The 25,065-nt window shown below is 42.1% G+C and overlaps 1 protein-coding gene across 6 annotated transcripts in view; it reads left to right on the forward strand.

Moving 5' to 3' along the window:
- Positions 1-25,065, forward strand: part of ncor1 (nuclear receptor corepressor 1) — a 64,415-nt gene that overhangs the window by 389 nt on the left and 38,961 nt on the right. For all 6 annotated transcript variants that reach the window (XM_031754737.2, XM_039618735.1, XM_031754740.2 and 3 more), the window contains exons 2-9: positions 3,540-3,729; positions 7,458-7,552; positions 7,730-7,937; positions 8,943-9,125; positions 10,526-10,639; positions 14,014-14,070; positions 14,221-14,273; positions 14,946-15,012. In XM_031754737.2, coding sequence (XP_031610597.1) covers positions 3,619-3,729; positions 7,458-7,552; positions 7,730-7,937; positions 8,943-9,125; positions 10,526-10,639; positions 14,014-14,070; positions 14,221-14,273; positions 14,946-15,012 — 888 coding nt within the window. In that variant the 5' untranslated portion in view covers positions 3,540-3,618. The remainder of the gene's footprint in view (positions 1-3,539; positions 3,730-7,457; positions 7,553-7,729; positions 7,938-8,942; positions 9,126-10,525; positions 10,640-14,013; positions 14,071-14,220; positions 14,274-14,945; positions 15,013-25,065) is intronic.

Genomic DNA, 25,065 nt, shown 5'->3' on the forward strand with positions numbered 1-25,065 from the left:
ACGTTTTTGGCGCATTTCCGGAGATGCTCTCTGTTGTAGAAATAACCCCATCCCCCCGATCAAGATAAGCTACAAATTCAGTTGCGTTTATGTGACAGTGTGGCGTTAAAAGGCAACAATAACAACGTACAACAGCATTATTTCACCATGCATGCCTGTAGCTGAGGCCAGGGTGGTCACCACCACTGCTCGGTTAGCGTGGAAATTATCAGAGGGACCACTGTAAATAATTTACTTGCCAACTTTACCTAGAACTTTACCGCGATACGACGAAAGCTGATCAAAGTAGGATTTTTTTTTTTTAATTCTGCAGATGTAACGACCCCAATCCGCTCGAATAGTACAATTAAGACGCTGAGAACACCCAGGAGCATCATTTTCGTTTAGCTGCCATATTACATTATTTTAAAGTGTTGCGAGAGATCCAAGAAATGACTCCCATCATGGGTTTGTTTGCAAGTTACACTAACATAAACTACGCTACACTACAACTGAGAACGAGGCTATAGTCAGGCCCCTAAGAAGTAGAGTTCCAGATTGTAATGCGAAGCATACCTATGTCATTATTATTATGCTCTGGTTTTAGAAAATATCGCATTAAGAAAAGTTTAAGTGATTTAATGCCCTGAATGAAGCACTGTAACAGACGTGCATTCTGGAGCCCAGGTGGTTAGCTGTTTCTTATTGAGAGGACACGTGTTAATACTTTTAAATTATTTTGAATTATATATAGAAGTATATGACTTCCCTAGTTTTATCCGTGCGACTTTAATTAAATAGTTGCCAGTTTTGTGTGTCAGCTATGCTTGTAAATAGAAGGTCATCGCCACATGCTGCGATTCAGTTTTTTCAGAACAATAAAATGGTAATATTTCAGGCAGCTGTGGGGCTGCTGGGATCTCTTTTAGCAGTTTCTCTTATTTCATTTACCGCCAAACATTTTGACCTGTAATTATTGAGCTGATTTGTTCTACCTGAGTTTGGCTCAAAGCCAGAAGGTGCTGTTGAAAATGAGGCTGAGCCTTTTATAGATTTAAGAACCACATTCACAGACTGTCTGGTGCTGGTTTTGTGGAGATGATGATGATGGACACATTTGTCACTGCATTTAGGGTTTACAAAGGGAGCCATGAAAGTTCTTTTTTTATTTGTTTTTATTAAAAACAAACAAACACCAGCAATCACCAGTTGGGTAACGGTTATAACTGTATAATCCAGTGATTTGTGTTTGCAGTAAACTAGCATGCAGACTAAATTAGTTTTAGTTCATCAGTATAGTGCTGACTGCTGAATAGTGCCGTCATTATTACTGCAAGAGGATCCTGCGCTATTAGCCCATCATTTTTAATTTTTTTGTACATGCACTATATATACATACTCTGCATGCAAACACTTTAAATTTTCAGGAAAAGCACATTCAGAAATGGCTTAAAATTTCTATCAGTCATTCATTATTTTGAGTTTTGTTAGCAGTGTACCTATTTATAGCCTGTATCTGTAGAATATTAAACAAGCTTGTACTTGTTTATGGCGAGTCATATCGTGTAATCTATGATATTGGCACTGTTGTCACACATGGCAGATTTTCCTTGTGTCTTGCAGGCCTATTGTTGGTGTGTGTTGTTTTTATCCATAAATATTTAGTCAAAATACAAAATTTTGTGCATTAGTTCATTTGGAAAGTACTAGAGTATCTGGTCTCTATGATTTGTTATTAGAGAGAAGACACTCATGAGAAAGGGTCACAATGCACCCTGGCTCGGTCCTGGCTCTTGTTCTTTGTACGATGCTTGACTAATTGAGGGTGACAGGATTCTGTGCAGCCAAAACAAACTCACTAATTTTCCTCTGAATCTTCCTCTGTTATAATCTGATTTCAGTGTAAACATGGAGGCAGTAAAGTAGTATGAATACACCTGTGACTCAAAGTAGCTGAAATAGACCCTCGCAAATAAGTAGTTTTTTTCCCTACAGTCAGTATTTTCACAATAAAATGTCAATAAAATTCCTTCATCAAACCACCTGTTCACCAACCTCCACCTCTCTCTTTTTTTTTAACAGTGATGCCTGCAGCAAGGCCGGGTCTGTATTTATTTTAAAGCTTAAGTTACTAAATATTTTACAGATTTAGGTTATTAATCTAAAATATAGAGCAGCATGGTGGAGTCATGGCTAGCACTGTCTCCTCACAGCAACAGGGTTCTGGCTTGGAGTCTTGTTCTGCGTGGGTTCACTTCGGGTACTCTTAACAGTCCAGAAACATTAATTGGCAATTGGCCGGAGGTGTGAAAGTTTTTTTTTCTTCTTTTCTTTAAAAGCCATATGATAGATTGCTGACTTTTTGAGAATGTAAACACAGTCGTCCATGACCCTGAATGACCCTGACAAGCGGAAGCAAATAGATGGAGTGAATATAAAATCAAAGTTTAGAAATAGGGTATGCTGAATTATGGATCATGTCAGCAAAACAAAATTACAAATACATAATTACATTATCTTTACTACTGAAAAACAAAAAAACACAGGCTGCTACTTCCTTTTTTTTTGCATGTCTTATTTTTTTGGCATGTATTATTTTTGTTTGTGCTTATAGCACATTTGTACATTTCTTTTTTTCCTCTTTAACAGTTGTATTTGATTGTATTTCAAACATCATTTAGGAATTTTACTCTTTTATTGTAGAATATAATAATTACATGTTTCAATATCTCTGCTTCAGATATTGATATAAAAGCAATCTTCAAGATTTTTGCCCCCACATAACATTACTAGGTTGATACAATAAAATCAGTTTAGGAATATCTAAATATTGGTGGCCTTTTTTCTTAGTGATTTTGAATCTGGGGGCATTTTTGTATGTTTGAGCTCCCTACACATTACACAGTCTAAAACAAAAGATTTAGGTTAATACAAGCAGTCATAAATCAGGTTAATTGAATTGTCCATATCTGAAGTGGCCATCTTTGTGTTTTCATCCACAGAAAGATCTTTGTAAGGTTTTCTAGAACTGCAGCTGTAATGGAAAGACAAATATGTTTTATGCTTTAGTTGTTTCAGACCATTCCTACATTTATTTTGTTTAAAAGCTGTGGCTTAAACAAATGCCTGGATAAATAATAATGTTAGGGTTATAATTATTTTATTTTGGGGTACGTTAACTTCATTACTTACACTGGAAATGAGGTGATTTTTGATCAAAGCCAAAATTCTCCTCACAGATACTTTGTTGTTCATATAAATAGGTCTTAATCAGCCTGATCACATTGGGACTGGTCTGTTCCCTAGTGCCTATGTGTTTGTGTTGTATATTATAACTTGATAGTATTCCCTAAAGTGATAGCTCATTTCCAGTTCTGGTTGTGTGATTTTTGCAGGGTTCTTGAAAAAGATTTGATCATATACTTAAATATTTTCAGCTTATATGAGGACTTGATTAGTTTTTTTTTAAGTACAGAAAAATACTTTTTTTTTTAAATATACACATTAATGTCTAAAATGTGACTCTTTGAAAAGTGCATGTATGTTTCTGTCTGGTGCAGGTGGTTCGTGTCTCCCAACATGGTCTAGCTAAACTCTGCATTCCGTGAAGCAGTTGCAGCCCGCTAGCACTGAGCCAGGATGTCCAGTAGCTCGGGCTACCCCCCGAGTCAGGGGAGCTTCAGCAATGAGCAGAGCCGATACCCATCACAATCTGTCCAGTACACCTTTACCAGCAGCCGCCACCCACAGGTAAAGCCTCCCTTCTGCTTTCTTTTGTTTTGAGCAAACAGTCATGTTTGTATCCTCACCCCAGTCAAACCCTATTAGCCTTTTTGTTGTGGTGTAGAATCTCACTGACAGTTTTGATCGTGTTGCGTTAGTGCAGACCTTCCCAAAGTGTGGGGCCCGCCCCCTGGGGGGGCGCAGAGCCATTGCAGGGGGGGCGCGGTATGAAAAGGGGGAGAAAAAAAAACAACGCTTGGACACTGCTAGCATAATGGACAGGTTTTTGACGGGGCTCCCACACAGAAACCCAAAGCATGAGATGAAGCATCGCTGAATATGTTTTCAAACCAACTTCATTCTAAGCCAAAGACTAGAAAATATGGTGAAGCATATCTTCCCTTTGGTTTCTGGTGCCAAGGTAGGTCTCCCCTGCAGAATTGGTTTTCCCTTCGGCGGGAGCAGGCGTTGGGCTCTCCAAATCACGGATAAACAGTATCCCACATTCTTGATTTTTAGTTCACAAACACTTCTTATAATGACTACTCCTGACATTTTGGAGATGTTAGCTCTTTATACAGTAGGGACTGATCCTGCCAGAATTTGTTCCCTCAGTTCAAATCACGGACAAACAGTATCCCACAGTTTTTTTTATGTTTTTAAACCAATTTCTACAGAGAGGCATTTTTTGAAAAATGTATTGATAGCAATGTTGAATATTATTACACATGTTTTTATTACACAAAAACATCTACACTTAAAATAATTACACCTTGACGTCTCTGCCTTTCTAAATAGAGGGACAGTAACTGCGTGTGTGTATGTAAGCGTGTAAAACCTGAAGATAGAGACAAAATACTGTTAATCTGAACATCTGCCATTCTGCAATTCATCTCATGTAAAGAATAACGTGGCGCACAGCGTGACGTGAAAAAAGGCACATACCTTTGACGTTGCGTGACAAACTCTGTATTCCTCGTCCAAATGTAAACGCAAAAAAGGACTTTTAAAAAGTGTCCGTTTTCGGTGATTCGAAACGCCGTTTACGTGTGGACGAAACAGCTGCGTTTTCCAAAATACCCGTGTAGGTGCAGACGCAGCGTAAAAGAGTTAGTTAGTTTATTTTCTTACTACCTGTAATTTATTGCAGATTACTTGTATTTACTTAGTTGTTTACTAAATGTTTGAGGTGTGAAAATGGGTGTGTGTGGTTGGAGGATGTGTTTGTGCGTGCGTGTGCGCGCTGCGAACATTTTTCTTGTAAAACAAAGGGGGGCCTAGCAAAAAAAGTTTGGGAACCACTGCGTTAGTGTCTGCCTGTATGATAGATTTTAAGCTGTTGATGGCGATATCTGAAAGAGCAGCAGATAGATTATTTTCACTTTTCAAAAATACCACTTGTTCTGAGTTGACCAATCAGTGTCCTCCCAGGATTGAACCAGGGATCTTTTGCTTGTTGGGCTAATGCCAAAAGTAGCTACACTATGGAGCCACGGCTTTACTTCTATGAGAAATTACACGGCTGTTTTCAGTTTAAAAAAAAATGGTGTAAAATGGTTTTATTGTTGCTGAAATCAGATTGTGCATAAGGTCTTGTGCCACTGGCTTCACTTGATAACACAAGGTATCAAAATAGCGGACCCATCTAGATACATTTTGTCTTTTTTTTTTCTCTCTCCTTTCAAACTTGTTATGACAGCTGCCTGTCCCTGCTGGAAGCTACCTAAAACTTTGTGATTTGTTTTCTTCCTCTACTTGGCTAAAAGTGAGAGCTTTGAAGTGAATATAAATGCAATAGATTAATCAGTCCTGTAGCATAAATACACACCATTTGGTTTTTGTAATTGTTGGATGTCAAAAATGGGATAGAATCTAAAATTTGATTAGTAGTCTAGCTTTAGCTAGTATTCCAAATGAAATCAATCTATTCCTCTTTCTGTTAATTGTGGTTTAGGGTGCAGTATGAGTAGATATCATATCTCTTCATACTGAATTGGAACTGCACTCCTTACCAAGAAATTTTTGTTTTTTTTATATTATATGCGTGAATAAAAGATGGGCCAATGACAGCAGAACTTTAAAGATGTTGTTAATTGAGGCTTTGGGCTTACTTTTGAACCGGTTGATTTGAAAAGGTAATGCACATGCTCGGACTAATTTACAGCCAGATTCCATCTTTGCATGGAAAACGAGTCCAAAGTTGAGTTTTTACCAAGCTCACTGTCATGTTGTTTGTGGCTTCAGCTTTAAGGAGCCTTATTGCTTCATTTTCAACTACAACTGATGATGGAAGTAATTTAAAAACAAAACAAAACCCAAGACCAAACCCATTTTTTTAATTTATTAGTGTTATATTGTTTATTTAAACCAATTAGAAATGCTGATTAAATTTGCTTGTAGTCTCAGTAGTGAAAAACCATGTGTGATGGTAATTCCCGTAGCAGTATTTAACTCGAGAGCATCGTCCTTTTGCACATTCATTTGAGAATGTTGGATGGTGTTTGGACATTTTCAGTGACATGTTTCTTAGAAGCTTACTTTCACAGAAAACTCTCGATGGGACATTTCTGAGCATTTCTGAGCATTCACATTGTTTGCTTAGATCCGGGACAAAATGGGAATTTGGAAATGTTTCCTGTAACTGCATTTGCTTGTTCAGGTTTGTTTGGCAGTCACACTGTGCTGATAACATTTCTGTGTTCTTTACCCCATACAGTTTTGGATAAAAGCCTCTGACTATTACAGATGTTTTAATCAATGTTCTTGCCATCAACAACATTCCTTTTAGTTTGCCAGACGAGGAGTAGTGCTGCTGGTTTCAGTAATTCCATTGTGAACTGACTAATGACACGTTTGAAAAACGAGTGGAACTGTGCCACACTTCAGGCCAGCTCTTATTCTCTAGTACTAGGATATATATATTTTTTTGTATATTCCTGGTAAGCTTTAATTTGGGAACTTTGTTGTTTTAATAAGGAGAGATCACAGATGAAAATGGCCTCTTGGATAACTGTGCTGCATTTATAGCTGTGTTTTTCTTTTTTTATATATCTGCAATGTCCCTGTTAAATAAACCAACAAATAAAATTATGTAAGCTAACAAAATAAGCAAAGCTAATTAGCTTAATTATTTATGATTTTAATCTCTGATTGCTGGCATCATGATTGTCTATTCAGAGTTGCAGCTGAGTGGCAGAAATGCCCATTGAGTTGCCTTTATTAGGTTAAGTAGAACAGAGCTTACAGGAAATGCGATGGGTGGGGTTGCAGGCATGTGTTTATGTGTGTATGTATGCATGAGGTGAGATGCAGCACAGGTCCATGGCTAGACTCTAACTGGGGACATTGCAGTTACATAAGTTTTGTGCCTCTCAAAGCTTTTGACAGTGCATTGTACAGCCAGTGATGGTGCTTACATGAGCTGCTAGGGGGTAAAAAAAAAAGCATTGATGCCAATAATTGTGGTTCAGGTTATAGTTCATGTGTAAAAGTGTGAGTGAAGCAGGCAGTGGAGGCAGCTTTACTGATTCAAAGTGAGATGTATCTGTGGCAGAGAAATGTGTCGCTTTTGTAGACACGACTTTCTAAGGATGATCCGGTTGCTGCATCTGTGAGGTTCTTATAGTTTGTGATGGTATGTGAGGTGATGTTTGTTTTTGTGTATTGATTTCCATTTTCCCTGCTTCACACTGTCAAGAACTTGAATGAGATTGAGATTTAAGAATTAATTTCCTAAGTGTTCCTCTTGCCTTTAGGATTTCACCGTCCCAGACTACCGAAATCACATGCAGGATCCACAGGGTCGCAGAAGACCGTCTTTACTGTCCGAATTCCACCCTGGAGCTGAAAGGTAGGAGCGTAATATTCAAATACCAAGCTGCTTATTAGGCTTCATTAGGTGCTTTCTTATTTCATTTTAGGTTTTGTTCTAGAGAGGTTTTCCCTTCTTGCATCCTCCGATTAATTTTGACAGCTAGTTGCAGCTTCTGATAAATCTGTAAATTTTTTGTTTACTTTTCTTTGTCAGGCCTCCAGAGAGGCGCCATGGTTACGAACAGCAGTTTCACTCTGTCTCAGCCCAACCTGAGCATGAGGCCTTGGAGGCTAAACGCCCTCGCATGGAGACTGTTGCTGAGGCTCATATCACCCGCACCCCTCCCACTGCGGGGGGTATTGTTCTGCCTGTGCCCCATACTGTACAGGACAGCCTAAGAGCCACTGTGGACGTCAAGAAGGTGGGCATAATATTTTTATTTTGTAGGTCCTGTATTTGAACCAGTTTATCAGGCAGAAATAGTTAAGCTTAAGGTTGGGCTAACATTTACTAATGTCAGTGTTCAGTATTCATAAAAGTTATTGTTATGAACATCTGAAAGACAAAAGATGAGGTCAGTTCTTTTTCATAATTAAGATTTCTTTATTTTGTTGGAACAAAAGTGAATATAAATGAGGACTAAAGCACAATCACTGTACAAAACAAAGCTCTCCACTATGGTTAATGGCCAAATTTTAAAACATCGGCCATAGTCCCTTTATTTCTCAGTTGCTAAAGTCATAAACTTAACAATAGGTTCTTGTAGACAATAAAAAAAACAAACTTCAGTCTGAGTAGACACTCATGGATTCTCAAACACTTAACACAAATGCAGTCATGACGTTTTATGAAGGTTTTATTGCAGGATGGGGCTATTTTGGTAAGGTGTTGATTTGATTTGTATCCTCAGAGGATGTAATTTATAGGCCTTTGGACCTGAGCAGTGCCCATTTATCTGGTCTTTGCTGATACTATCAGGTTAGCCAGTAAGCCATGCACTGGCTCATGTTTCTCTACTGTCAGCACTTGATGTTGTTCAGCTGCCTTTTTGCTTAGTCTCTCATCCTACAATCAGAGGAACTCTGCTGTCTTGGACTGCCAGTGAAGGTTGTAGTCCTTGTTCTGCCCTGGACATCATCTGTGATCTGGAAAGGCAGAGTAGAACAAGAGCTGCTCTTTCTAGCTGCTAGACAATGACAGTCAGAGTCAGTCTGTAGGAGGTGAGAACGACTGGAGAGGTAGCTGAATGGCTAAGAGCCTACGCATAGGGAAGCATGAAACCAAACAGGTTTCAGGTGGTTAGTGGTGAATTCATTTTCAAAAATAAAATACTTGGTAAATGAAGCTCTTCTGTCATATTATTGCCAGATTGCCTACCAGTAATTTGTATAAACTTATTTAACAGTTTTTTGTTTTTTTTTGCCAGGAGACTCAGTTCACTGTCAAAGTGGAGTCTCCATCCCCAGGAGGACCTACACTACACATGGGGGAGGAGCAGGACACCTCTCCTTCCAAACTGTCCAAGGAAGAGCTGATCCAGAGTATGGACCGTGTAGACCGAGAAATTGCTAAAGTGGAGCAGCAGATTTTCAAGTTGAAGAAAAAGCAGGTTGGTTACCCAGCTTGGCCTTTTTCCTCTTAACATATTTCAAACACAATAAGTAAGAAAACTTGGCACAGATAATGTTTTTCTTTCTTTTTCTTTAAGAAATAAAACTGAGAGACTGAGATGATACAAATTTTAGAACAGCATTGAGGAAGTGCTTAAATATAAATGTTTTTTTGCTTTTATGCAACTGTATCACAGCTAAACTGCAAACTGACTTTTTATTGAAAGTGACACTGAGGATAAACACTAAGATAGGTCTCAGAAATCCGCAGATCCATTTAGTGTAAAATGTTTTGTACTCTCAGCTCAGGCTTAAAGTAATCTACCGGAAGCCTTTCCCTTTGAGAAAAGCCTGTTCAGTATGTCTGGTGCTAAATATCAAGTTCTCTACTGACTTGGTGATGATAAGCCCTGGAGGCTTGCTTGTCTTCTCGGTTAGCTCCAAGTTGCTCTTTGACCTTGAAAATTAAAGCATTCCTCAGGGCTATAAGATGCCTCTGCTGTAAATCTATAGGCTGACAGACTTGTGCCTTTCATTTTCTTGTATTTTTCCTAGAAGGCATTCTCAGAAACTACATTTCTAGATCCCTAGGTTTATCTCCAAAAGTTGATTCTGCTCATCTGGACGTAGCGTTTTGTGGGAGAAACGTTTCGTCACTCATCCAAGTGACTTCTTCAGTGTCAGCTGACTGCAGGTTTCCCCAATCTTATAAACAGTACATTTGCATAATGGTCTCCCACAAAACGCTACGTCCAGATGAACAGAATCAACTTTTGGAGATTTACTTACCTGGATGATTGAACATGCACCAAGACATCCCTAGGTTTACTTTTTTTCTCGAGCTCAGCGTCCTATTTAGAGTAGATTGTTTTGGGTTGTTTTTTTTTTACTTGTTGGTTGTCTTTGAACTGCTATGTCTTTTGGAATTCCACTTAATTAGATAGAATTGTTAGCTGATCTTGGCTGCAAGAGAATACCTCTCCCTTTTCCAGCCTGCCTTTTCCCAAGGTTTTCAGAGATTTAATGTTTATTTGAGGTATTTCAGGAACTCCTAATCTGGTCCCTGTAACCTGGTAGTTTACATAACCTTTAGCTTGTAAACATTGACCTAGCAAACATTCAGCAGATTAGTTTGTCTGTGTACACTAACATGGCCCCAGTGGCAGAAACCTTCAACCTTATACACAAAAACGCCTGCAGGGAATCATTTGACAATACCTACATGGTCCTCATATATGAGATGCCGGGATCAGATCACTACACTGTTTATGGGTCTGTGTTTTTTCACAATCTGCTCTGTATGGTCATGCATAGATGAAATTAGTCTCTCCACTCCACATTGTTATTCTGATCTTGTGTGCCATAGGTCAAAAATTCATGTGTTCTTGTTGTCTCTTAGCAACAACTTGAAGAGGAAGCAGCAAAGCCAGTGGAGCCCGAAAAGCCAGTGACTCCTCCCCCAGTGGAGCACAAGCACCGCAGCATAGTCCAAATCATCTATGACGAAAACAGGGTTAGTCGTCTCATGCAAACACCAAGACACGCCTGCAAGTAGCATTGGTTCTTTGCTCTCTGGTCTCTGTTAGTTTATTATCTTGAATAATTGCAAACAATGTCTGCAGAGCTGGGAGAACAACATTACTTTTTCTGTTTAAAATCGTGCCACAGTAAGCTGTGAGCAAGTGTTAAAACCACCAATGACACCAGCCAACCCGTGACAATCTCCACCCTCAAATTAAGTAATTCCTTTTGTTAGCTGATGGGTTTGGAGTTTCATTTCACTCCCACTAATCACTTTCTGTCGTATCTAAGCTGTGGTAACCAACTGATGATATCTGAACGGTTCCTGTTACTGCTGACTCTCCTCACCCCCGTTCATATGCATCATCTGTTAGAAGAAGATGGAATATTTTGTGGTTGTAGCATTGTGTTTTGAAGTTAATGGGACTAGAAATGATGCTTGTTTTAAGTGCCGAATCTGTTTATCAAACAGAAGATGTGATTCTTTTTATCAGTTAAGAATACATTAATCTCATTCAAGGGCGGAGGTAAGCCTCATTATGTGTATTTCAGTTGAACAACAGTGCAGCAAGTGAGGATGTGTTTACAGAGGTCACTGGAGTTCATGTGTGTCAGACAGTGTTGTGGTAGGAGAGCGCTGGGGCACGCCTTCCCTTCTCAGTCAACCATTAACCCTTTAGGCTGTAAAGCTGCTCAGGCTTTGCACATAGCATTTAGTCTGGCAGCTGTGGTTGTTTGTCTCAGTCTACAGATGGGGGTTTGTGAAATGTGAAAATGAGGAGTTGGTATGTCCCTAATGATCGTGAAAAAGCTGACAGACTGCAGCAATCCCGGAATACTGCCTTGCCCGCCCTATTATTTACGCTTCAGTGGGAGTTCTCACTCTTATATTTATTTATATATTTTTTGTATTATGAATTGCTTTTCAGGTTTTTGCAATTTCTTGCTTTTTGAATTAATTAATGGAAGAAGATTATATGTCAAGCCAGCTGAATACATCTGAAATAATCAAACACGTGTCTGTTAAACATTTTTGTTAGGGCCCGAGCACAAAAGTGCGAAGGCCCTATTGTATCTGCTCCGTTTATTATTATTATTATTACGGCAAATGAATCGGCGTTTTGAGGGCCTAAACATGCTCAAAAACTCTTGAAATTTTGCACACGCGTCAGGTCTGGTGAAAATTTACGTATTTTAATGTCCGTAGACATGTCCAGGGAAAATTGGCTCAGTAGCGCCACCTAGAAAAATGAAAAACGCGAGCCCCCGAGATGGATATAACCTACATGTATGAAAGTTGGCACACATATCTAACGTTAGGAGACGCACAAAAAAGTCTATTATGGCCATGTCCTAAACCCAACAGGAAGTCCGCCATTTGGAAGTGAACGTGACATTTTGGCTCTAATTTTGCCATTTCCATGCCTCAAACTTTTTCGAACTCCTCCTTGGGATTTGATTGCATAAGCTTCATATTTGGTCAGTCTCAACTACACACCTGGGCCATGTTAAATTGCGGAGCTTTTGAGTTTTCGGGATACGGTGAGGCCGTGGCGCCACGGTGAATTTCGATGACTCGCCATGAAAATCTTATCTTCTCTCATTCCGTCATACATGGTCCGACCTGGACCAAAGAGCACACATATGATAAGGCTCCAGCCCTGAACATATTTCAACTGCCATATTTGACACCAGGGACAGCGCCACCTAGTGGGAACAGGAAATGTCATGTTTTACACTTTGGGGTACAGTATTGTGATGGGTGACATTTGCAGCCTCAAATTTCTCCAGGAAAGCCTTAAGCAGTTGGTCTTGGGTTATAGTAAAAACTGTGACTTTTCGCGAAAGGGTGTGACCCCAGCAGCATGGCGAACATTGATGTCTCGCCATGAAGAAACAAATTAGTATAACTCAATGAAATCCAGTCTGATCAGTACCAGACTTTAAAGGCATGATGTCAGACCCGCCCTGAACAGATTGATGTGCCCATTGACAGGAATACGTAGAGCGCCACCTAGTGGGAAAAGGAAATGTCATGTCTTATATTTTGTTGCACTGATTTTCACAGGTTCATCGTGGCCACTTCCAAAGCGGTGAATATCACCATCAGTCCCTCTTGATGCTTCAGTGAGAAAATTGTGACTTTAAACTGAACGGCGCACCCTGGTGGCAACGCGGTTCACCATGAACAATGAAGTGGCTTTTGAGGGGCTTGGAAAGTTTAAAATGTCTTGAAATTTGGCGCACACCTCCAATATGATGAGTGCTTTCTTTTTATTTTACCATTTTCATTGAATAGCGCAAAATGGCTCCACAGCGCCCCCTACAAAATTTCAAAACAACAGCCCCTGCTCTGTGTTTTATGTATGAGTCTGAAACCTGGTAAGCTTATGGAAGATATCAAGATGTACAAAAAAGTCTCTTGGAGCAATATCCCAAATCCAACAGGAAGTCAGCCATTTTGAAATTAATGTGTAATTTTGGCGACATTTCCCCTTCTTTTCAGGCACCTTTCTTTGACGAACTCCTCCAAGGGATTTCATCATATTGACCCAATCTCCAGTGTGTGGAATCCAAAGACCTTTGTGATGTTAAATTGCGAAGCTTTTTACGTTCAGGGCAACGGGGTGATCGTGTCGGCACGTGGAGTTTCAATCACTCGCCAAAAAGCAGTAATCTGCTGTCACTCAAAAACACAATGTCCAATCTCTCCCAAAGGTCGCAAGCGTGATGAGACTCGAGCTCGGAAATGTTTGTTATACCATTTGTCAGTAATGGTTAGAGCGCCACCTAGTGGGATGACTATAATATTGGTTGAATGAGATGAAATTTTAGCTGGTGGTTAAATGCATGAATTCCATCAATGTGACACCAGATCGGAAGCGCTGGTTTTAGGTGTTGGGCTTGGCTTGACGTGCTGGGGTGCGAGGGCCCTCATATCGCTGCTTGCAGCTTTAATTTAGTCTTAAAGTCTTAAGATTATGGTTATGGTCATAGTTCGGAACTTCACTTGAGAAAGGAAAAACATTTGCCCTCTGCATACCACAATATTTGGTATTTTATTTTTAAGATTATAATAAGAAAAAAGTATCCAGATTGATCAGTTGAATAAATGTTATAAACCCCCGTAAATAAATTTTTAAAAAAAAAGTGTTTTCCCTCGTTGTCCTCCTGCAGTAGTCCAGTTTGAGATCCACTGTTTTAACTGAACCTTCCTTTTAATGCTGTGCTGGCAAAATATCTCAGAATCAACATAAACATCCATATCTGAAGATTAACAAAGGTCTGTTCCTGCTGTTTCTTTTTACTTTACTTTTCTCTTTTTTTTAGTCACCTGTTGTAATCTTTTTTTTTTTCCCCATCTAGAAAAAAGCTGAAGAGGCCCATAAAATATTGGAAGGCCTTGGTCCCAAGGTTGAGCTGGTAAGTGGTTTAATGGTTAAGATTTTTGACCTTACATAAGCTTTGTTTAAGAAGTAGTGCTGCGACATTACAGTTTGTCTGTTGGCTAATAATTAATCCACCATCTGTCGCTGTTCTGTTGTTGGTCTTTTTTCCCCTCTTGTTTTTTAGCCTTTGTATAACCAGCCGTCAGACACAAAGGTGTACCATGACAACATCAAGACGTGAGTGTCCTTGTTTTTTTGTGTGTTTTTTTTTTTTTACAAATAGATTTAATAAATATCCTAAGTACTGGACATGATGCTTGCCTCGGTATCAGTATAAGAAGCCTCTGAGCTGTGGACAGCAGTGGCTGTAATATTGACCGTGGCGAGATAAACCCGCTGATAAGTCCGTCTAATCTTAATGCTGAGTCACCTCATTGAACTGGCCTACTGACACCAAGGAGAGCAAGAAAGGAAGTGAGAAAATGTGTGTATGTGCCTGCATTGGGTGTGTTTAAAGCAGGTCGTGTCGTCTGGGACAAAACCCTTATCGCTGTGTACCATGAGAGCAGCCCATCTGGCTCTGCTTTTATCAGGACAGGGCCCACTTCTGTGTGAATCTACTGCACAGGCTGCACATTCAGGGTCGGCGCACTCACTATTCTTTCCCCACCATCATGTGCAAACAGAATACTTCTCAGTATTTTGTACTTGCTACACAAATAAAGTGTTTGGTAGTGTGCTGGCACAAAATTTGAGCTCATTGCGTCAATGAATTTTGTAATTTTTAAAGGTAGCAGCTAAAGGCAACTCTTGCTCTGTTGAAACTAAAGTCTTTTTTTTGTTTTTGTTTTTTGTTTTGGTTATACTTAAAAAAATATTGACTGATTTTTGGCAACTGTTCACTTTCAGAAACCAAGTAATGAGGAAGAAGCTGATTTTGTTTTTTAAGAGGAGGAACCATGCACGTAAACAAAGGGTAAGTGTCCTTGTACATTTATTTGGGTCATTGTTATGGATACAGCTCGAATAGCATCCCATATTTCCATGGTTAGTGTGACAGTCATAACATATGTGACTGTTTGTGCTCAGATGATCTGAGCTGACCTTGATGTGATATAAACACAATGTGATTAAGTTTTTTTTTATACGTGCTAGATTCTTTGCTTATGTAAAGCTAAAGAGTATTGAGATAGTCTTGACATATTGAGCCATAAGACGCAATGTGTCTTTTGTCCTGTCTTCCTTCCCTCACACCTAACTGGTTCCAACAGATGCAGAAGCACCTCCCTGAGTCTGGTTGTGCTGGACATTTCTTCCTATTAAAAGGGAGTTCTTCCTTCCCACTGTCACGAAGTGCTTGCTCAGAGGGAGCCGTCTTGATTATTGGGGTCTTCTCTGTATTATTACAGGTTTAATAAAATATTAACCGCCTTGAGGCGACAGTTGGTGTGAGTTGGCGCTATCTACATGAAAAAGAATTGAATTGAATCTTGAAGCAATACATGCCATGAATAACAAAAAATTTATTCTGGTTTTAAAGTTTGTATCAGAACATCCAACAGTTTTACGGGCTCCATTTTATTGGACTGACTAATAAATACTGAACCTGGGTGAACATTTAATTTAAATATTTTTTAATAGTTTTCTTTAAAAGAAACTCTTGTAATTATGTGTAGTTAAAATGTTAATTGCTTCTATATTTATCTTACTCATGAAAGTTTAATTATTGAGACTTCGGATTTGCACACAGTTTAAAAACGAATAGTTATGTCTATAACTTCTGTTCCCTGAAGTAGAGGAATGAGGTACAACACATAAGTATGGGATATCACGCCCTCGCGTGTCCAGGCAGAAGAAACCTTTATTCATGCCTTTAAGGCAGATGACGTGTGATAACACGCGCACGGCCCCGCCTGCACATATAGCCGGTGTCATCACAGTCATCTCTCAGTTCGATAGCCGCTCTTCACCGAGCCAAACTGCTCAGTGGGGCCACCTTGTGTTGTACCTCGTTCCTCTACTTCAGGGAACAGAAATTATAGACATAACTATTCGTTCCCTTTCAGTCGATTCATTCGGTACAACATATAAGTATGGGACATATATACACGCCCTGCAGAGCAGCCACCGAACCGGAATCAGACCACCACATCCTTAGTGAGCGGTAGACCCAGCAGAAAGGACAGTATGAGCCACCGAAGGGGCTGTAACGTCCAACCGATAAAACTGCACAAAAGTGTGCGGTGATGCCCAACTAGCTGCCGCACAAATATCAGCTACAGGCACCCCTTTAAAAAGAGCCCATGAGGTTGATGCAGGCATGATCTTGTGAAAATAGGCAGCATTTGGACGCAATACGACCGTGTGGCCATCAGGAGAGAACTGTGTGCAGGAGGGATGCACAGACAACGTATGAAGGTCACCCACTCGCTTTGCCGAAGCCAAAGCGAGAAGTAATGCAGTCTTATATGAAAGAAATTTCATATCCACAGACTCAATGGGTTCAAACGGGGGGCTACAAAGGGCCTCCAGCACCAAAGACAAGTCCCAAGCAGGGACACTGGACTTAAGCACTGGTCTTAGCCGGCGAACCCCTTTCAGAAAACGTATGGCAAGGGGATGTGCACCTGGTGTCACCCCGTCAAAGCCAACATGACAAGCAGATATACCTGCTAAATAAACCTTAATTGTCGAAAATGAAAGGCCCTAATCCAGCAGCTCCTGCAGGAATGTCAAAACATCCACAATAGAGCACTGAAATGAGAGAGTGTGGCGGTCCTGGCACCATTGCTCGAAGGCTTGCCATTTGTAAGCGTACAAGCCTCTAGTAGATGAGGCCCTAGCGCTCTGAATTGTCGCTATCACACTAGGTGGCAAACCCTTAGCAATCAAGTTTAACCTCTCAGCAGGTAAGCATGAAGGCGCCACAGATCCGGGCTCAGATGAGCCACTTCTCCTCCTGCCTGAGAGAGGAGGTCCCTGCGGAGAGGAAGCTGCCAAGGACTCGCTGCTAGCAGGCTGATTATCTCTGCATACCACGACCTTGTGGGCCACCAAGGGGCCACTAGAATCAGAGAGAGGGACTGCCGACGCACTCTCTCTAGAACTGGAGATATCATTTCCACTGGGGGAAATGCATACATACATGTCTGGCCATTGGTGTGCTAGCGCGTCCATGCCCAAGGGTGCATCGTGGTCGATTATGGAGAAGAACAGGGGGCAGTGAGTATTTACCCTGGAAGCAAAAAGATCTATTTGCGGCTTGCCAAATAGATCCCAAATCTGAGCCACTATTAAAGGGTGTAACCTCCATTCTCTCACCAGAGGACCCCCCCTGGAGAGAAGGTCCGGCCCCAGGTTCAGGCGGCCCGGGACATGGGTGGCTCTCAGAGACAGAAAATGAACACTGCACCATAACAGCAGAGAGCGAGACAGCTTCAACAGGGGAAGAGAGCGTGTTCCTCCCTGCCTGTTTATGTAAGACACCACTGTAGAATTGTCCGTCCTGACTAAGACATGCTGGCCCTCCAGGACTGGACGGAAATGTTTTAGAGCTAAGAATACTGCTAACAGTATTGATGTGCAGCTCGCGCTGGGCTGCGGACCAGATCCCTCTCACTGATGCACCCTCGCACAGCGCTCCCCACCCTCTTAGGGAAGCATCTGTGGACACCACCTTGCGAAACAACACCCTCCCAATCCGAGAGCCCTGATGCAGCAGCCCGGGCTCCCTCCAAGGACGGCGAGCTAGATGCGGTTACCCTCAGCCTCCTCCTCAGGTGACGCGATGCACACAGGCGGTGAGAGAGAGTCCAGCATTGAAACGCTCTCATTTTTAACAGTCCAAGTGGCACTATGGCGATCATAGATGCCATCATGCCCAACAAACGTAATATCGTCTGGAAACGCAGTCTGCGTCCCAGCTGAAACTGAGCGAGGCAGCGATGAAACGCGGCCACTCTGTGCTCCGACAAACGTGCGCGGCTGGAAAGCGAGCATATTTCCAAACCGAGGAAAGAAATCTGCTGACTCGGGATTAGCGAGCTCTTTTGAAAGTTCACAGAGAACCCCAGTGTGTGACAGAACCAGTGACAGCTGTGTCTCCGCCTGCCCTCTGGAGCAAGCTACGAGAGCCCAGTCGTCTAGGTAGGCTAAGATGCGGATGCCTCTCTCTGTGAGGGGTGCTAGCGCTGCTTCGGCACATTTTGCAAAGGTGCGCGGAGCGAGCAACAGCCCGAATGACAGCACTAGGTATTCGTAGGCTACACCCTCGAATGCAAACCTCAGAAACTGCCTGTGGTTCGGGTGTATAGCCACATGAAAATAAGCATCTGTTAGATTGGTTTGCAACAATCTATCTCCCGGGCCGACTGCATTCAAGAGCTGTCTGAGTGTTAGCATCTTGAACTTGTACATTCGTAGATACGTGTTCAAGACTCGCAGATCGAGGATGGGACGAAGCCCTCCCCCTTTTTTCGGAACAACAAAATAACGGCTGTACCAACCTTTGTCTGTCTCCAAAGTGGGGACCACCCGTATTGCTCTTTTGTGCAATAGCGCCTTTATTTCCTCTCTGAGTATCATGGCCGCCTCGGTGCCGACTCTTTGGAAACGAGGCAGCTTGACCCGGGGCTGCAACCAGTAACCCATGGCAACGTTTCGCAGCACGCACGGAGAGGGGTCGCAAGCGCGCCACTGAGGGAAGTGAGCAGCCAGCCGGCTGACCTGCAGCACCGTCGGCGGGGCGTTGTCGCCCCCAGTGTGTGTGCAGGGGAATGCATCACCTGCCTGACCTGGCTCATTCTGCCTGCAGGCTGAGCATGTGATTGTTTGAGAATAAACAACACTCTTCCTCCTGGGCGTCGGGTCCCGCCGGGAGCCCGAGGGTGGGCCTTTGCTCTAGGCCGACTGGCGTGGAGCTCGGGCCGGAGTATGTGCTCCCGCTGGCGGCACACCCACTGCAGCAGTGGGCGCCGGTCTCTTGCCAGTCGGCAGAGGAGTGGCGGGCCTGTGAGAGCTAGCTGCGGGCTTGGGCTTCGCCTGACGTCTGGGGATGATGTCGCGCAGAGCTTCCGTCTGCTTCTTCCTCAGATCGAATCTAGCCTGAATGGCTTCAAGTGAATGTCTGAATAACCCAGCCGCAGACACTGGTGCGTCCAGATATACAGCTCTGTCCCTATCCGGGATGTCAGAGAGGGTCAGCCACAGGTGCCTCTGCGCCACTACTGTCGAAGTCATCCCTCTGCCCAGGGAGAGCGCTGCACAGCCACGGCAGAGTTGCGGGGCCGCCGACACCACGGTTATGGGACGGGGCCAGATAAGCAGCCAGAGAGGACTCTGTAGGGGGTGGGTTAGCTAAGCCAGCCTCCTTGGCGCCGTCCAATTCCATGTACTGTCAATAGCCAGGCACAGTGATGCGGGTAGACAGAGGTTTGTTCCATGATGCTGTTAGCTCGCAGACAAAGTCTGGGAACATGGGAAGGCAGTTTTTGAAAAAAATCGCGAACTGCAACGGCTTCTGAGCTGGCGGAGGAGAGGGCCAGTCCACCTGCAGCTTCTCAGCAGCACGGCAAAACAGGGAGAAAAGAGAGGTGTCATCGTGGTCGACCGGCGCTGCAGCAGCGGCACATTGGGCCGACAATGAGCTCTCCTGCTCATCCTCCAACAAACCATGGATGTCCAGGCTGATGTCCAGCCCGTCATAGTCTTCCTGGGGATGGTTCCGGCTTGTCATCGGCTAACCCGTCAACATATTCCATGTGGTCAGCCCAGCTAATTGCGGGGACATCAACCGGATAATCCTCGTCTTCGGACTCGGACGAAGCCGGGGCTCCAGAATCGGAAAGGAGAGGGTCATGCTGTGCGACAGCCGAGCGTCCCAGCACTTTTTCCACAAACGTCACCCGTCTTTCCAGGGTCGAGCGCCGGAGCTAGCGACAAAACGCACAGGCTTCGGGCTCCGTCAACGCTCTCCTAGCGTGGATGATCCGCAGGCAGACAGGACAGGCATCATGCTGGTCGCTGCCGTGCAAAGAGAAACCGCATCCCTGAGGACAGGGGTGAACAGAAGATTTCTGCTTTGCTCGCTTCGGTTTGGAGTCCATTTCAAAACGCAAAGCAAAACGCTGCACAGCAAAACTTGAAATTAGCGCTCCACGGGCAGCCTACGCACCAACTGCGCGGTGGAGGCTAACACCAACAGGGGCAGTTAAGCTAAGTTCAAGTCGGCAGACAATGGAGCTAGCTAGCCCAACTCAGCAGAGGTGTTCTCAGCGAGGTGAAGAGCGTAAGAACTGAGGGATGACTGTGATGACAGCGGCTACATGTGTAGGCGGGGCCGTGCGCGTGTCATCACACGTCATCTGCTTTAAAGGTGTGAATAAAGGCTTCTTCAGCCAGGACACGCAAGGGCGTGATATCCCATACTTATGTGTTGTACCAAGTGAATCAACTGAAAGGGAACAATATACCATACTGTGCAAAAGTCTTGAGCCACGCCCAATTTCTTTACATTTTGCTTCCAAAGAGCTGGAGACTTCTCTTAAGTGCTCTTGATCAATAGCTCTCCAGGCTTTCTTTGGATATTGGGTGCTTTTTTTTTCTCTTTTTTAAAAACATATTTTCAGTCCAGTCCTCATACCTGACCATTTTCAGAAGAACATCCGTTTTTGTGTCTGCTAACATTAACCTATGTGTCATTCAGGCATAAGACAAAGAGACAACTTTACTAAGATGTCTACATACATTTACAAAATGTAAAGAAATGATGAATAGCGAGACTTTTGTGCTGCTATTTGATGTCACAATGAAAAACTAAACAGTTGGAATTGCAGTTGAAAAGCTGCAACTGTCCTGACTATATATAAAGCAAATACTAGCTTTTAAATCTGTTTTATGGCTCTAATGAATGACACGGCGTACTTAAACTGTGTGCATATTTCCCCAAAATTTATTTTAAGACATACATGGAGAGCATTGCTGGGGAGAAGGGACTTTTTTAGGTACATAACTAGGGTTGGGCGGTATGTAAAAATTTTCCAACTGAAAATCCATTGTCCATTGTCCAATAATAGACGATGGGCGATATATTCACACATGCGCAGTCTTTTTGATGGGTGGAGCAATGTAATTATGCACGGAGTGATTTGGGCGTTTACAACACAGAAGAAGTCCAAACATGGATGAACCAATTGCCAAAAAAATATAAAGTTGCCAACTTTGGCTTTAAACCGATGAAAGAGGTAAACTTAAGGATGTAACCAAAGTGGTGTGCCACTTGTGCAGACGTATAGTGCGAGCAAAGGACTCGAACACGACTATCTTGCATGAGCATGTACGTGTCCACCGTCCGAATGTTTTTTTCTGAACATAGGCTACTACCTTTCTTTCTTTCTGTTATGAGTTTGAGTAAATGAATCGCTGCATTTGGGCGCACTCTGAGGATGGTGCATCTGCTCGCAGATGAAAGATGGTGCTGTTAAAACAGCACTATTATCTTTTTTTTTCTTTTTCTGTTGACTGCTTCTATTAGCTCCATCATTATTAGCAAACTTACTCATGGGCAAATAAATAAATCGCCCTTGTAAAAACGATTGACAATAGGATCAGCCCTTTTGTAATCTTTATTACAAAAAAACTGTTGGAACTGTTGCCATTAACGATCAACATTAGCATTTTGGTAAGAAAACCTGCATTTTGAAATTAAGTTAACTAAGTATCCTGTATGTTAACTAGAGTTTGAGCATTTGTAACAAACCAAACCAGATAAAAATCTGTTGGAAACTCTGCGAGTTATCCAGCGTGCCTCACTCTGACTCATCTTTCCAGTGAACATCAGCAAGCAGTTCTGCGTCTGTGTCTCTGAGTGTGTATACAGGCCTATGGTCAGTAGACCAGTATTGTTGTCCCTTGAGCTGTGCTAATGGCTAATAAAAATAATGTACTGATGTATTTACAGAACAGGAAACATCTTGTTTTCCCTTGTTTGTTCACTGTGGCAGCCAGTAAATGCTTTTTTTGTGTAACAGAATAATAAATATTGTCACATCAAAGACCATTTCTTAGAAACAGCTGGCCAATTCTCTATCTTTCTTATCAGTTACCATTTATTTAAATATTTCAAACGTAAGCCATGTGGAAACACTTGGCGTGGGTGTGTGTGGCAGTGGCTCAGTGAGTCCCACCTTTCCCTCTCTGTGTCAGACAGGCTTTTGGACTCTGAACAATGGCAGAGTCCACATGGCTACATGCCAAGAGGAAGGTGAATTGTTTGTCTATCGCTGCACAAAGTGGAAATGAGGCTATATTGTCCTCCAGTCTTTCCAGATCGTAACTTAGCATTTTAACTCTTACACTTTTGGAAATTATTACAAACAAATCCTTTTTTCCCTCCACACTTACTAATAAACAAATGGTACCTGCATGTGTTAATAAAAACTAAAACAAAGAGGCAATAAGCTTTTGAACCTTATTTGTAATGGCATTGGTGGATGGGAGCAGCTTGTGCGTGGGTCAGGATACTGAAAGAAGTAATGTCAAAGGCAGACACAAACCGCATAACAAACACAACGAGTTCCTGAGCAGCTTGTACTCGGTGAACTCTTCTGCTTTCACTTCAGCCCGTCTGTCGCCGTGTTTACTTTCTCGCTCCCTTTCAATGATAAAGTGCAACGCAAATTTCAGTGACTGGTCAAATAACACGTGCGCTAATAAACCCACGCTTACCTGCACGTAAATGTCACGATCATTTGGGTTTTTTGGGGGGGGGCGGTTTCCAACTTTTTAACCTTTTACCATTATTTGCATCTGTTTTGCCTCATCTGTCCAGTGGTGTAGCAACGTTTGGCTTGGCCCCAACAAACTGAGTTGTTGCGTTTGTTTGTTCAAAAATGTCTGAGTGCAGTTCCTGGCGAATGAGCCAGACTTTTTAAAGGCATGGAGATTTTTGTTGGTGTTTAACAGCAATGCTGTTATGATCCACCAGATTCGGTGCATTTTTGTTATTTGAATTAATTATAAATCTGTGTTGGGGAGTGTTACTTTACATCACACGATCATTACAACTAAAAAGTAATCCATTGAGAGTGTAACCTACTGAGAAGTAGAGTTCTTTGTCATGACACTATATTGCAACAGTTCACAACAGCTTCTAGGACAACCGGCCAGTAAAAGACAGTAAATGTTGGTACTACTTTTTCTTAGCACTTATTGCCCTTTTTAGAGACAGCTTCTGACAATATTGCATGATAAAAGAAGACGGTGTTGAGTTAGAGTACTGGTCCTAGTTGAAAGTTTCCTCACAGTAATACTGGATGTCAAGGCAATGCCATCCAGATTAAATATCTCTTTCACAGATTCTGCAGAGCCAAATATAAAAACTTCATTTTTGTTTGGAGATTGCAGGTGCTTCCTTAAAATGTGATGTATATTGCTTAAAAGAATGAAGGGAACACTTGATTCTCACAATCCAACATAAAGTCGGTTATTTCAGGGATAAGGAAGCATAAACCATGTCTGTTGCAAATGAAAGTAACATCATGAGCAATAGAAATGCAACAAGACAAAAAAGGGAATGGTTGTAGAGGTGTTGGCCACAGATCATTGCACTCTCCTGAGTAATTTTTCTCTAGTTGCGATTTTTGCTGATGTCCTTGTCACTGCTGATAGGATGAGCTGCCCATTCAGGTTGGATAAGCAGTGTAGCTCCTCCAGCATGGGATATCCATGTGTGCCAAGAAGAGTTAAGCAAGTAAGCTGAACTTTATTTATATAGCACCTTTCAGGATATAAAATCACAAAGTGCTTCACAAGAGCCAACAATGTAAAAATAAATGAATAAAAAGCAGATTTAAAGAGATGTTTTTAACTGGCTTTTAAAAGAGACTGCACAGTCATGTCCAAAGGAAGAGAGTTGCAGAGTCTGGAGGCCACTGAACAGAAGGCTCTGTCTCCTTTTGTTTTCAGCTTAGTATGGGGCATCATCAGCAGACCCGGGTCACAGGACCTCGGGGACCTATGGGTACAGAAGCCCTCTGATATAACCTAGTGCCTGTCTGCGAAGAGCTCTTCAAGTCAGTGAAAGAATCTTAAATTTCACTCTAATGTAGACCGAAAGCCAGTATAGCTGCATCAAGAGCAGCATTTTAAAGAACTTGCAAGGGTTCTATGGAGGCTTTGCTAAGACATGTATACAGTGCATTGCAGTAATCCAATTGTGATGAAACCAAAGGATGAATGATCAGTTCCAGTTCAGGACGTGACACTAGGGCTGCTCGATTATGGCAAAAATTAGAATCCCGATTATTTTCACTGAAATTGAGATCTCGATTATTTGACGATATTTATTTAACAATAACAATGTATTGAATAATGGCTTTAAAGATTGTCAAAAAATAATATAAAATAGTGTGCAAATACTGATAACAGTGCAAATGTTTGCAATATAAAAAATAAATGAAAAATGTAAACATCTATGTTTAGTGAACTTCAAAATACTGCATAATACTGGTTGTTCACTGTGTTAATTGAGCAGTGGTCTTTGGCGAGGAAAAACGTTACCGCGTTATCTCCTTGTGTCTCTGGGAGCTGGTGGGATATTTAGTCGCGTTGTACAGGGTAGCGTGAATGGAGGTCTGTGAGGATGAAGCAGGTGTTGTCGAGAGTTTTTCTCTATGCTCCTTCATTGTTTGATTGTATGTCACTTTGTGAGCGGTCTTCAAATGATTGAATAAATTTGTAGTATTGCTCTGTGGTGCAGCTACGACAACATAGCAAAGTTTCCACACTATGTCTACTTGATCCACGTCTGACTCCGCGAACCCATAATGTTTCCACACCACTGAAGTCGTTTTACCTCTTTTCAACCAACGGCATTCTTTCTTCAGCAGCCATTATCCTCTCCTCTCCAAATAACTTCTGCTTAGCTTTCCGAGCTTCCCTCGGGTCCTCTTAATTGTTGTGACGCGTGTTCGAAACGCAGAGAGGTGCGCTCGATTTGCCACATGGAGCAGCGCGAGAGTAAAGCACGAGG

Source organism: Oreochromis aureus, linkage group 10, assembly GCF_013358895.1.
Source record: "Oreochromis aureus strain Israel breed Guangdong linkage group 10, ZZ_aureus, whole genome shotgun sequence".
NCBI lineage: Eukaryota > Metazoa > Chordata > Actinopteri > Cichliformes > Cichlidae > Oreochromis > Oreochromis aureus.